Source organism: Carettochelys insculpta, chromosome 6 (genome assembly GCF_033958435.1).
Source record: "Carettochelys insculpta isolate YL-2023 chromosome 6, ASM3395843v1, whole genome shotgun sequence".
Taxonomy (NCBI): Eukaryota; Metazoa; Chordata; order Testudines; family Carettochelyidae; genus Carettochelys; species Carettochelys insculpta.
The window spans coordinates 124,072,870-124,086,295 of NC_134142.1; the positions used below are offsets into that span (position 1 = coordinate 124,072,870).

Here is a 13,426-nt window from a genome sequence, read left to right on the forward strand (position 1 = left end):
ATGTACAGGAGGAGCATTCACCAGCCCTGAAGATCCAAGACACAGCACAGCCAGTCACCAGAGCACTCCCCAGCAATGTGGGAGACCCACTTTCAAATTGATTCACCCCATTAGACTGAGGAGGGATTGGCCTTTGTCTCTCGTTTCTCAAGTGAGTCCTTTTGTCTGTTTCCCCGGTAAGTTCTTTCTATCTATGGGCAGAATAAATTTGTTGTGCAGCAAAGCATGGCCGTGTCTACACGTGCACGCTACTTCGAAGTAGCGGCTCCAACTTCAAAATAGCACCCATCACGGCTACACGTGTTGGGCGCTATTTCAAAGTTGAAATCGACGTTAGGTGGCGAGATGTCGAAGTCGCTAACCCCATGAGGGGATGGGAATAGCGCCCTACTTCGAAGTTGAACGTCAAAGTAGGGCACGTGTAGACGATCCGCGTCCCACATCATCGAAATAGCGGGGTCCGCCATGGCGGCCATCAGCTGAGGGGTTGAGAGACGCTCTCTCTCCAGCCCCTGCGGGGCTCTATGGTCACCGTGTGCAGCAGCCCTTAGCCCAGGGCTTCTGGCTGCTGCTGCTGCAGCTGGGGATCCATGCTGCATGCACAGAGTCTGCAACCAGTTGTCGGCTCTGTGGATCTTGTGTTGTTTAGTGCAACTGTGTCTGGGAGGGGCCCTTTAAGGGAGCGGCTTGCTGTTGAGTCCGCCCTGTGACCCTGTCTGCAGCTGTGCCTGGCACCCTGATTTCGATGTGTGCTCCTTTGGCATGTAGAGGTTCCCTCGTGGCGCCTATTTCGTTGTGGTGCTGCCCAACGTCGAAGTTGAACGTCGACGTTGCCAGCCCTGGAGGATGTGTAGACGTTATTCATTGAAATAGACTATTTCGATATCGCTACATTGAAATAAGCTATTTCGATGTAGCATGCACGTGTAGACGTAGCCCGTGTGTGGTTGTGCATCACCAACAGAAACAAACACTACCCACCGTGGGTTGCAGTGGGCACTCTGCTAATCAGGTGGGTGACACATGGATCTCTCCTGCACAGCTAAATACTAAACTTCCAATGAACATTAGCTGTAACCATGCTATTAAAGCTTACAAAGCAGCATCACTGCTTCTTCCACTCCATCCATTGTATCAATCTAGCCCTTCATTGGCTTCACTTTTACACTAAAGCATGACGAGAAAGGAAAAGAAATGTTCCATTTTTGGGCATATAGAAGGTTTCTTCTTCCCTAAATGAAACTTTGGTCAAAGTTTTCAGTTTGCCAAATGTTTAGGGAATTTTCTGATTTGGATCCAGTTGAGATGAGTATTTTGGAAGCAGGTTTGAAGTGAAAAACAAACAAAAAAAATGTTGGTTCAGCTGCATCCATTTCTCACTCATGGATCACTGAGCCATGCCACTCCGAGAATTCCTATGCTTCAGTGTCTCTACTCTGTATTCCAAAAGCACTAAGAGCAACTACCCAGAGCAAACCCACTGATGGTGCATAAATATCGAGTGCCTGGTATCATTTTATATCTCTGTTTAATTTACGTTGCAGAAAAAAATCACACTTAAGCTGCATCTACACGTGCACGCTACTTCGAAGTAGCGGCAGTAACTTCGAAATAGCTCCCGTCGCGGCTATACGCGTCGGGCGCTATTTCGAAGTTAACTTCGACGTTAGGCGGCGAGACGTCGAAGTCACTAACCTCATGAGGAGATAGGAATAGCGCCCTACTTCGACGTTCAACGTCGAAGTAGGGACAGTGTGAGCCGCGTCCCGCAACGTCGAAATTGCCAGGTCCTGCATGGCGGCCATCAGCTGGGGGGTTGAGAGACGCTCTCTCCAGCCCCTCAGCTCACTGGTGGCCACGTGGAGCGGCCCCTTAAAGGTCCCCTCCCCCGCCCTGACTGCAGGAGGCTGAGGCAACGTGCAGGCTCCTGCCTGCACCCGCGGCGAGCCTGCACAGCTCTCAGCCCCTGACACCGGCCATGGCTGCCCAGCAGCCCCCCCAGCGCCCCCAGGGGACCCCCCCCAAGGGCAGCCAGGGCAGCCAGGGCAGCCAGAGGGCCACGCAGGCTGGGAAGCGGCAGCGGGGCCCCTTGGACGGAGGCCGAGATGCGGGACCTGCTGGGGCTCTGGAGCGAGGAGGAGGTGCTCCAGGTAATGGGGAGCAAGAGGCGGAACGCAGATGCGTTCGCTTGGCTGGCCGACGGCCTGGCTGCCCGGGGTCACCCTGCCCGCACTCCTGACCATGTCCGCAGTAAGGTCAAGGAGCTGCGGCAGGGTTACGCCCGGGCCCGGGATGCGGCCAGCCGATCTGGGGCCGCCCCCGTCACTTGCCCCTTTTACAGGGAGCTCAGGGACATCCTGGGCTCCCGGCACACCTCCTCCCCTCCGGCCACCCTTGACACCTCAGCTGACGAACCCGAGCAGGCCCTGCAGCCGGACTCCGCCCAGGAGGCAAGCTCCACACCCCGGGGGCCCCCCCCGGAGGCCATCCCCGGGACATCGCGGCAGGAGGAGGAGGAGGAGGAGGAGGGGGGCTCCTCCTCCGCAGAATCCAGCCTGCAGATCCTTCTCCTGCCATCCCGGAGCAGCAGCAGGGCCTCTGACCCCTGGGGATCTCCGGACCGTGGGAGCGGACCCACAGGTAGGTACCCCTCTCTGGTGGACACCCCGGGGCTTGAGGGGTGGGGGGAACAGAGATGTGTCCAGGGCCCCCCACATGCTCACATGGCCATGGCCCCAAGGACACCAGGGCCATGGCCCTCACAGCACTGCAGACATCAGCCCCTGCCCCCCGCCACCCTGCATGACAGTGCCATGCCCCATCCCTGGGCCAGGGGGGAGCAGAACCTCGAGGGGCCCCCGGGCGGAGGGGGTGGGACACCCCGCAGCAGCAGCATGTGATGGAGTGGGGGGAGTGCCAAAGGGAGACTCAGGCTGCATACGAGCCACCAGAGCCGAGGAGCTCCCAGGGCCAAAGGAGGAGCCTGGCGCTACAGCTGGCAGGTGACACCTCTGCCCTGAGCAAACAGGAGGGAGGAGCCGAGCTGGCTTGGAATTGGGGGGCGAGGGCGGGGGCCACAGGTAGAGGCTAGGGGAAGGGAGAGCTGGTAGGCAGCCAGCCAGAGGAGGGGGAAAGCTGCATCCCAGAGGGGCCCCCCTTGGGGTCTTCTCCCCACGACGGGTTGGAAGGACTGTCTCTTCCGACAGCTGGTGCTGTCACTCCTGGCAGAAAGTGGCCATCTGTGGCCTAAGAAAGTTCTCCTGCTCTCAGACCCTGCGGGGTGAAGTGAGAGTCGCTCCCACCAGGGGACGGGATGCAGGGCAGGGGGACCCCTGAACCCCATCCATCACAGCAGCATCTCCTGGGGACGGGGATGGGGAACCTGCAGCACAGGGCGGGGGGGACAAAGGCCACGGCTCGGGGCCCACACTAACGCCTGTCTCCATTCTTCTTTCCCCCCTCCTCTCCTGTGTCCTGCACCTGCACCTGCACCATCCGAAGGACCGGAAGAGAGCGCCGGTGAGGCCTCGGTTGTCCCGGAGAGCCCTCCGGGACCCTCGCTCCAGGGCAGCCCCTCGGCCGAGGAAAGACCGGCCCAGCGGAGGGCCAGACGGCGGACCCCGCGCCTGCTACCGGCGGCGGCCACGGACCCCCAGCTGCTGGCCATCCTCCGCCGGCAGCTGGAGGTGTCGGAGCAGCACCTCCGGCTGCAGGAGCAGGCACTGGCCTGGCGCAGGGAGGCATGGGGGGCCTATATGGAGACCATCAACCGGCTGGTCGACTACCTGGCCCCCCATGCCGCGCCGGCCGAGCCACCACCCGCCATGCCCGCTCCTGCAGCCCCACCACCAGCTGCTCCAGCCGTCGCCGGGCCGTCCGCCGTCGCCCCACCACCTCCCCGCGAGGGCCACCGTGCCGAGGGACCCCTGGAGCCACCCGAGACTCGCCAGCGCCGCTACCTTCCGTTGGAGCCCGCTCCTACCCAGCCGCGGACCAGACTGCAGGCCCGGCGGAGCTCCCGGCCGGGCACGCCCACTGCTGGGCTGTAGGGGCGAGGGGCCCGGGACGTGGCCCCCCCCTTGTTGGACAGACTTTGGGGCCTGCTTTGTGTTGCTGCCCCTGTTTGCCCCGTCCCCCCCTGTAAATAGTTCTCCCCGTTCTCCTCCCTGCTTTTCTTTTTTGTTGATGGCGCACAGTTCTTTGCTTTGTTGTTGTATATTGTTTTATTTGTGCACATCTTGCTTTTGTTGAACGTTTGTCCCTCCTTTTTGGTTTCTGTTTCACATATTTATTTATTTACAAAAAAAAAAAATTCGTTAAGACAAAAAAAACATTTACGTTCACCCACAAGTTCGTGCTGTCATTTCTCCTGGACAAGTGGGGGGCGCGGTGGGGTGCTCCGTGGTGTGGGCGTTGGGGCAGGAGTGTGGGGGAGGAAGGGGCGGGCAGTAGGGGGCCTGGGCAGAGTTCACCCCGCGGCCTGTTGCTCGAAGTGGGCCCGCAGGGCCTCCCGGACCCGGGTCCCCTCTGGGTCCACCTGCCGACTGGGGGCAGCAGGTGGCTGCACGTGTGCCCTGCCGGCCTCGGCGGCCCAGCCCTGAAGAAAGCTCTCCCCCTTGCTCTCCACGAGGTTGTGCAGGGCGCAGCAGGCACCCACAATCTGGGGGATGTTGTTGGGGCTGGCATCCAGGCGGGTCAGGAGACATCGCCAGCGTCCCTTGAGGCGGCCAAATGAGCGCTCCACCACCTGGCGCGCACGGTTCAAGCGCTCGTTGAAGCGCTCCTGGCTGGCGGAGAGGTGGCCCGTGTAGGGGCGCATGAGCCACGGCCGGAGGGGGTAGGCCGCATCCGCGATGATGCAGAAGGGCATGGTGGTGTCCCCCAGAGGGATCTCCCGCTGGGGGATGTAGGTCCCCGCCTCCAGCCGGCGGCACAGGCCCGAGTTCCGGAAAACCCGGGCGTCGTGGGTGCTGCCAGGCCAGCCCACGTAAATGTCCTGGAACCGTCCCCGGCTGTCCACCAACGCCTGCAGGACGACTGAATGGAAGCCCTTCCGATTGAGGTATCGGCCTCCACTGTGGTGCGGGGCGCGAATGGGGATGTGAGTCCCATCCAGAGCCCCGAAGCAGTTGGGGAAGCCCAGGGTGGCAAAGGCGGCGACAGTGGCATGTGGGTCCCCCAGCCTCACGAGCCTGTGCAGGAGCATGGTGTTGATGGCACGCACGACCTGCAGAGAAAGCACATGGGACAGCCCCAATGAGGGGTGAGCAGGGTGTGCGTGGCCCTGCCCTGCCCTGGCCTGCCCTGGCCCCCCTGCCCTGCCCTGCCCTGCCCTACCCTGGCCTGCCCTGCCCTGGCCTGCCCTGCTCTGCCCTGGCCCCCCTGCCCTGCCCTGCCCTGCCCTGCCCTGCTCTGCCCTGCCCTGCTCTGGCCCCCCTGCCCTGCCCTGCCCTACCCTGGCCTGCTCTGGGCCCCCTGCCCTGGCCTGGCCTCCCCCTGTGGGTTCTCTTACCTCCATGAAGACAGCCCCCACGGTTGCCTTTCCGACACCAAACTGCTGCCCCACGGATCGGTAGCTGTCCGGAGTGGCCAGCTTCCAGACAGCGATGCCGACCCGTTTCTCCACAGGGAGGGCACGCCGCATGGCAGTGTCCCGGTGCCTGAGTGCGGGGGTGAGCCACTGGCACAGCTCCAGGGATGTCTGGCGGGTCATCCTGAAGTTCCTGAGCCAGTGGTCGTCGTCCCACTCCCCAAGCACCAGCTGCTCCCACCAGTCGGTGCTGGTGGGGTAGCTCCACAGCCGCCGGCGTGTGAGACGGGGTGGGGGTGGGGTGCTGCAGGGGTAGGGGCTGAGCCCCGCTGCCCTGGGGGCATCTCCTCCCCTGGGGCAAGAAGGTGCTCAGCTGCCCCCAACACGGCATGAGCCAGGGCAAGCTCTGCTCCTGCCGGGAGGGCTGGGTGGACCTCTAGCTGCTGCTGCTGCTGCTGGGGGTCCATGACTGCGGCGCTCGGGGTCTGTGTGCCTAGATGGCTCCTCAGTCCGCGTGCTGTGCAGGCTGAGTGTATGTGGGAGGGGCCCTTTAAGGGAGCTGCTAGCTGTTGCCCCGGAAGCGCTAGTCCGCCCGTTGACCCTGTCTGCAGCTGTGCCTGGCATCCCTATTTCGATGTGTGCTACTTTGACGTGTAGACGTTCCCTCGCTGCGCCTATTTCGATGTTGGGCTGAGCAACGTCGAAGTTGAACATCGACGTTGCCGGCCCTGGAGGACGTGTAGACGTTATTCATCGAAATAGTCTATTTCGATGTCGCAACATCGAAATAAGCTATTTTGATGTTGGCTGCACGTGTAGACGTAGCCTTAATGTGCTATCTTGTTCAGGGCAGACTCTTACAGAGTAGGAACACACTGTGCTCTCTCCTAGAAACCCTGCTCCTATTTGATTTGTTGTTCTCATAACATGAAGTGAAGGCCACTGTGGTGGAAATCAGATTTTTCCTAATAGTGTATGGACATATACCAAGTGAAAATCTCTGCAATTCCCTTTGCTTCAGCTGTAGAAACCACACACATCATAATGGAACCAACCCAACTACAAAGAAACTAAACTAGTTACAAAGAAGGAAATTTGATGCCCTGCTCTTTTTCCCCCAGTTTCAAAGAAACTACATGCATGTATACACTCATATATGGAAAAAGAGTCCTCTTTTAATTTTGTGGGGTGAAAAGCCGAATGAAGACTAGAAGCCCTGATCTCTGTGTGGCCTGCAGACCCTGTTGGAATACAAACAGATTAGCAATATGAACAACATGATAATGAACAAAACTACCACAGACTCTGAAATGACATTGCAATGGTCAGGGAACAGAATTCAGTTTTATCCCCTCCTCATCATCTGTCAGCACTAAGATGAACAAATTCAAGACATGGTTAGAAGTTTATTGATTGCTTTCCTCAGGGCGTCCTTCACCTCCCTGTTCCTCAGGCTGTAGACGAGGGGGTTCAACATGGGGATCACCAGTGTGTAAAACACTGAAGCTATTTTGTCCGTGTCCATGGAATAGCTGGAGGTGGGTCGGAAATACATAAAAAGGAGAGTGCCATGAAACATGACCACCGCAGTCAAGTGACAAGTGCAGGTGGAAAAGGTTTTGCGCCGGCCCTCAGCAGAGCGGATCTGCACGATGGTGGAGATGATACAGACATAGGAGAGGAGGATGGTCACAATGCTGCTCACCACAGTGTAGCATATGGAAGCAAACAGCACAATCTCATTGACGTGGGTGTCAGAGCAGGAGAGCGCCATCAGTGGGGGGATGTCACAGAAATAATGACTAATGATATTTGAATGGCAGAATGAGAGCCGAAATGTAAAACACGTGAGTATCAGTGCATCCACCAACCCCACCGTGCAGACACCACCCACCAGAAGGTTACAACGCTGCCTAGACATGGTGACCCTATAGCCCAGTGGGTTACAGATGGCCACATAACGGTCATACGCCATCACTGCCAGCAAGAGACTGTCAATGTCCACAAAAGTAATAAAGAAATACATTTGCACAGCACAGGCAGTGTAAGAAATGCTTTTCCTCTCAGCTAAGAAATTCCGCAGCATTTTAGGGCAAATTACTGAGGAATAGCAAAGATCACATAAAGACAAATTCTGGAGGAAAAAGTACATGGGGATGTGGAGCCGGGAGTCAGTTTTGATTATCAAGAACATCCCCCCATTTCCCACCAGCGTGAGAACATAAATCAATAGAAACACCCCAAACAGGGGGACCTGCAGTTCTGGATGATCTGTCAGTCCTGAGAAAATGAACTCATTCACCACTGAGAGATTTCTCTCTTCCATCTCTGAGCTGAAATCAGGCACCTACAGTGAAGTGACCAGGCAGATGGTGCAGGCAATTAATGTCTTCTCTGTAACAAATCAAGTGAAGACAAATGAAGATCACTTTCATTAATGGGTACCATTACCAATTCTGGGGAGCCAGTTTTCCACAGAGGCAGATGTTCAGAGATTGTCATTCCAGTTAGTCTATATAATGTGCACCCAAGACAAGTGCAATGACATGCCATGTTAATCGCACACCCCCAACCACAAACCCTCCTAGTTTCTAAGACGAGAAGCAAACAATGTCTTGCAAATCTGCTGTGAGAGAATCAAGGTAAAAACATTCTCAGTTTGATGAGATTATCCCTTAGATCAAGAAGTGCTGAAAACCAGTATGTTTCAATCTCTCTTCCCTTTTTGGGGAAGGTGAGCTCTGTGGCTATATCCTTTTGGGTACCACCTGCTGACTGTGTTTTATTAAGCTTTTTTGGGTCTGCAGATGGCCTATATTAGTCTGTAAGACTATCTGGCAATATTCAGGAAAGCGCTGGCCTCACTGACTATGTAATTCCCTCTTTTTTCCACCCAATGTGCTCATTCCCTTAGTTCATGGGTTAGGAGCTGGGATTCAGGCTTTAAGTGCTAAAGGCCTTGAATTCAAAAGCTGCTCATCACTGTGGTGTCTGTACGTCTGAGTGACTATAATGCTGGACAGTAGGACGTACCTGTTGAGAAGACGGAGATACAGTGGTGTTTCCCCATCAACAAAATGTTCCAATTTCAAACAGTCAGGAAGTTTTATACTGAGATCTGTTTATGTGGGACATATACTTTAAGGTAACTGGGAATAACTGAGCTCAGAGAGACACAACATCTAATTAAGGTGCTCAGCCAACCAAGTCACCCTCAGCGTAACTCAGTCCTTGGAGATTAATTTGGTACCTTCTTTCCTTCTGTGTCATTAAATGATGAAACTTCTATCAGAGTTACAATGTAAAGCATGGCATAAAGTTCATCTTCCTGTTTTCAGTTCAAACCTTGTACTGTGTAGAGCTAATCAGTAAACTTTTTGTTGTTATTGAGACTAAAAGGTTTTGGCTGAAAACATAATATATCTACTCAGACTTACACAGAGGTGCCTCAGATACTACATCCCTATCATCGAGCCTGGACTCCATCACGTGTCACACACGATGGTCTCTTCTCTAGCAGAATTACCCTGGAGCATTACCAGAGTGCCTTAGCCACATAGTTTGAGAAGGAAGGATGACTGGTATTTGGACAGAAAGATGAAAAATTCCATGGAAAAGATAATTGCATGAAAAAGATAGATGAAATGAAAATCCTATAAAATTCCTCTCAAGAAAACTTTTCTACCAGCTTTAGCAATATGTTTGGAGTGAAAGGAACAGAATATTTGACAGAGCGGAAGCTCGTGCATCTACGTTAGTCTGTAGAAAAGCTTGAGACACAATAGAATCATAGAGTACTAGGACTGGAAGGGACCTTGAGAGGTCATCAAATCCAGCCCCCTGCCCTCATGGCAGGACCAAGTACTATCTAGACCATCCCTGATAGACATTTATTTAACTTGTTTTTAAATATTTCCGGAGATGGAGATTCCACAACCTCCCCAGGCAACTTATTCCAGTGTTTGACCACCCTGACAGTTAGGAACTTTTTCCTAATGTCCAGCCTAAATCTCCCTTGCTGCAGTTTAAGCCCATTGCTTCTTGTTCGATCCTCAGAGGCCAAGAAGAACAAGTTTTCTCTCTCCTCCCTTTTAGATACCTGAAAACCGCTATCATGCCCCCCCCCCAATCTTTTCTTTTCCAAACTACACAAGCCCAATTCTTTCAGCCTTCTTTCATATGTCATGGTCTCTAGACCTTTGATCATTCTTGTTGCTCTTTGCTGGACCCTTTCCAATTTCTTCACACCTTTCTTGAAATGCGGTGGCCAGAACTGGGCACAATACTCCAAATAAGCCCTAACCAGCACAGACTAGAGCAGAAGAATGAATTCTCATGTCTTGTTCACAACACACATGGTAATGCATCCCAGAATCATGTTTGTTTTTTCTGGAAACTGCTGATCTCTTCTCAGTTATTCCTGGTATCAGAATCACCCCCATTCTACTCAAACAGGTGGAATTTGGAACCTATGGGCTATATAGGAGTTCTCCCAATGAGCAACCCCTCCTTTGTTCCATCCATCCATCCCTGAGTATAATATTGTATGTCCTTTCTTTGCTAGATCACCCCACCAAACTATGAAAACAAAAAAAGGAGACATGTAGCACTTTAAAGACTAACAAAATGTTATCAAAATTGGTGAGCTGATACTTGTGGCATCATTCTGAGCTTCTCTGATTATTGTGTTTCCTCTATCAACTATAATGACTGAGCTTATTTGTCATAGTTTGGTGGGTAATAACAGAGAGATAGCCAAGTTAGTGTGTATTCTACCAGAACAAAAAAGCAGTCATGTAGCACTTTAAAGACTAACAAAATGTTTACGTCACAGAACCCAGTTTGTGCCATGAAGAAGCTGAAATGTTGTTTCCCACCTGAATGAGCTGGCAGGGAATCAGCCCTCGCTGCTTGCTGAGGCAAGGGGGAAGGCAGGCGAGCGGGAGGCTGTTGGAGCTGGGATTCAGTTTCAATCATAATTTTACATATGCTGCTGCCACACACATTTACCAGAACAATGATGACAGCAGGTTATGAGGGTAGGGAGCAGACTTCAGGGAGAAGGGATAGGTTGGTGGTTTGAGCATTAGCCTGCTAAACCCACTGTTGTGAGCTCCTTCCTTGGGAGGGACACTTACAGTTATTGGCCAAATAAATGAAAAACAAAAAAAGTCAGGGATGGTGATAGGCCCAGCTGTGAGGGCAGGGGACTGGATTCTAAGACCTCTCATGGTCCCTTCCCATTCAACGAGATGTGTGTATTCATGAACTTTATACAGAGAAAAGGGGGCTGTGTTGTAACTCTTACATAAAAGTTTTATATGATTATTTCTCTGTTTAGTGGGTACAGCCTTAGCCTAGAAGTTTGTAATTTGGGACTTAGTTTCTAACTTTACAGCAGAAAGCTTCTGTCAACTTAAAGCAGAATTTAACTTTCTCAGAGCTTCAGGTCATCATTTCTTAAATAGAGATAATATTGCACTACTTGACATTGAAGTTATGATAATCAAAGCAATAACAATTCTAAGGTGTTCACAGGTATTACTTAGACAAGGGTTATATAAGGATCTACAAACTTTTATGAACCATGTTACAAGGCAGGCAATTATGCTTACTCTTATTTGGAAGTGGGCAAAGAGAGAATTAAAGATCCAAATGTGTAAATTTCTTATAGACTAATATTTTATGCCAAAACAACAGCATTTTGTTTAACTTGGAACTATTCAGAAATGTGTTAGAAAATCTCCTTTGTCTCAGACTCATGTGTGTGTGTCAGGTGAAAGACTTAGATATGGATCACCCAGCAGACAAAATGAAGAGACTGTGGCACACCGTTCCTTTGTAGTACTTTGGTCAGTATGGTGTGCATCTGGGCAGTAACATATCCAAGTTCAATTCCCTTTTTGTCCAATGCTGGGCAACAAGGTGAACTTGAGTTTCCTGCCTTTAGAGAAAGAATCCTAGACATGGAGCCATGAGCTATTGAAGTCTGAGCTGCTCTCGGTCTCCCCTTGCAGAGTTGTTCAACAGTGTAAATCAAATTAAAGAACCATTGGAACAGAGGCATGAAGGTGAGTATCTCCCGCTCTAGCTTGGTGACCTTAGTGAGCAGTCTGTAGAATCATTCGTTCTTTCTTGCGCTGTGATTCTTCCCCGGGTTTAGCCAGAATGCCACAGCTTCAACAGCAGAGGCTGAGGACATATCTATACTAATGGGTAAATTGATGCTGCAGTCAACGAAGTGGTGTTTACTTAACAGGTCTAGTGAAGGCACATGAGATCAGTGGAACAGAAGACTCCCATCAACGTTTATACCTCAGCCCCCTCAGAGGACTTTTCTCATGACTGATCTATATGAGCATCATCAGGTGAACTAAGTTACTCTGCTTCAGTTACATAACTCTCCCATTGACATAGCACCGTGTGCCCAAGGTGCAGACACCACTGTACGTTAAAGTTGGTTAGGACAACTTCAAGCGGCATGACATAAATCAATGTACAGGAGGAGCATTCACCAGCCCTGAAGATCCAAGACACAGCACAGCCAGTCACCAGAGCACTCCCCAGCAATGTGGGAGACCCACTTTCAAACTGATTCACCCCATTAGACTGAGGAGGGATTGGCCTTTGTCTCTCGTTTCTCAAGTGAGTCCTTTTGTCTGTTTTCCCGGTAAGTTCTTGCTATCTATGGGCAGAATAAATTTGTTGTGCAGCAAAGCATGTGTGGTTGTGCATCACCAACAGAAACAAACACTACCCACCGTGGGTTGCAGTGGGCACTCTGCTAATCAGGTGGGTGACACATGAATCTCTCCTGCACAGCTACATACTAAACTTCCAATGAACATTAGCTGTAACCATGCTATTAAAGCTTGCAAAGCAGCATCACTGCTTCTTCCACTCCATCCATTGTATCAATCTAGCCCTTCATTGGCTTCACTTTTACACTAAAGCATGACGAGAAAGGAAAAGAAATGTTCCATTTTTGGGCATATAGAAGGTTTCTTCTTCCCTAAATGAAACTTTGGTCAAAGTTTTCAGTTTGCCAAATGTTTAGGGAATTTTCTGATTTGGATCCAGGTGAGATGAGTATTTTGGAAGCAGGTTTGAAGTGAAAAACAAACAAAAAATTGTTGGTTCAGCTGCATCCATTTCTCACTCATGGATCACTGAGCCATGCCACTCCGAGAATTCCTATGCTTCAGTGTCTCTACTCTATATTCCAAAAGCACTAAGAGCAACTACCCAGAGCAAACCCACTGATGGTGCATAAATATCGAGTGCCTGGTATCATTTTATATCTCTGTTTAATTTATGTTGCAGAAAAAATCACACTTAATGTGCTAGATTGTTCAGGGCAGACTCTTACAGAGTAGGAACACGCTGCGCTCTCTCCTAGAAACCCTGCTGCTATTTGATTTGTTGTTCTCATAACATGAAGTGAAGGCCACTGTGATGGAAATCAGATTTTTCCTAATAGTGTATGGACATATACCAAGTGAAAATCTCTGCAATTCCCTTTGCTTCAGCCGTAGAAACCACACACATCATAATGGAACCAACCCAACTACAAAGAAACTAAACTAGTTACAAAGAAGGAAATTTGATGCCCTGCTCTTTTTCCCCCAGTTTCAAAGAAACTACATGCATGTATACACTCATATATGTAAAAAAGAGTCCTCCTTTAATTTTGTGGGGTGAAAAGCCGAATGAAGACTAGAAGCCCTGATCTCTGTGTGGCCTGCAGACCCTGTTGGAATACAAACAGATTAGCAATATGAACAACATGATAATGAACAAAACTACCACAGACTCTGAAATGACATTGCAATGGTCAGGGAACAGAATTCAGTTTTATCCCCTCCTCATCATCTGTCAGCACTAAGATGAACAAAT

The 13,426-nt window shown here is 51.5% G+C and overlaps 1 protein-coding gene across 1 annotated transcript; it reads right to left on the reverse strand.

Annotated features, from left to right (window-relative positions):
- Positions 1-6,917: 6,917 nt before the first annotated feature.
- On the reverse strand, positions 6,918-7,856 carry LOC142014083 (olfactory receptor 5AR1-like). The gene has a single exon (XM_074996108.1). The coding sequence runs from the start codon at positions 7,854-7,856 to the stop codon at positions 6,918-6,920; it is 939 nt and encodes a 312-aa protein (XP_074852209.1).
- Positions 7,857-13,426: the final 5,570 nt, after the last annotated feature.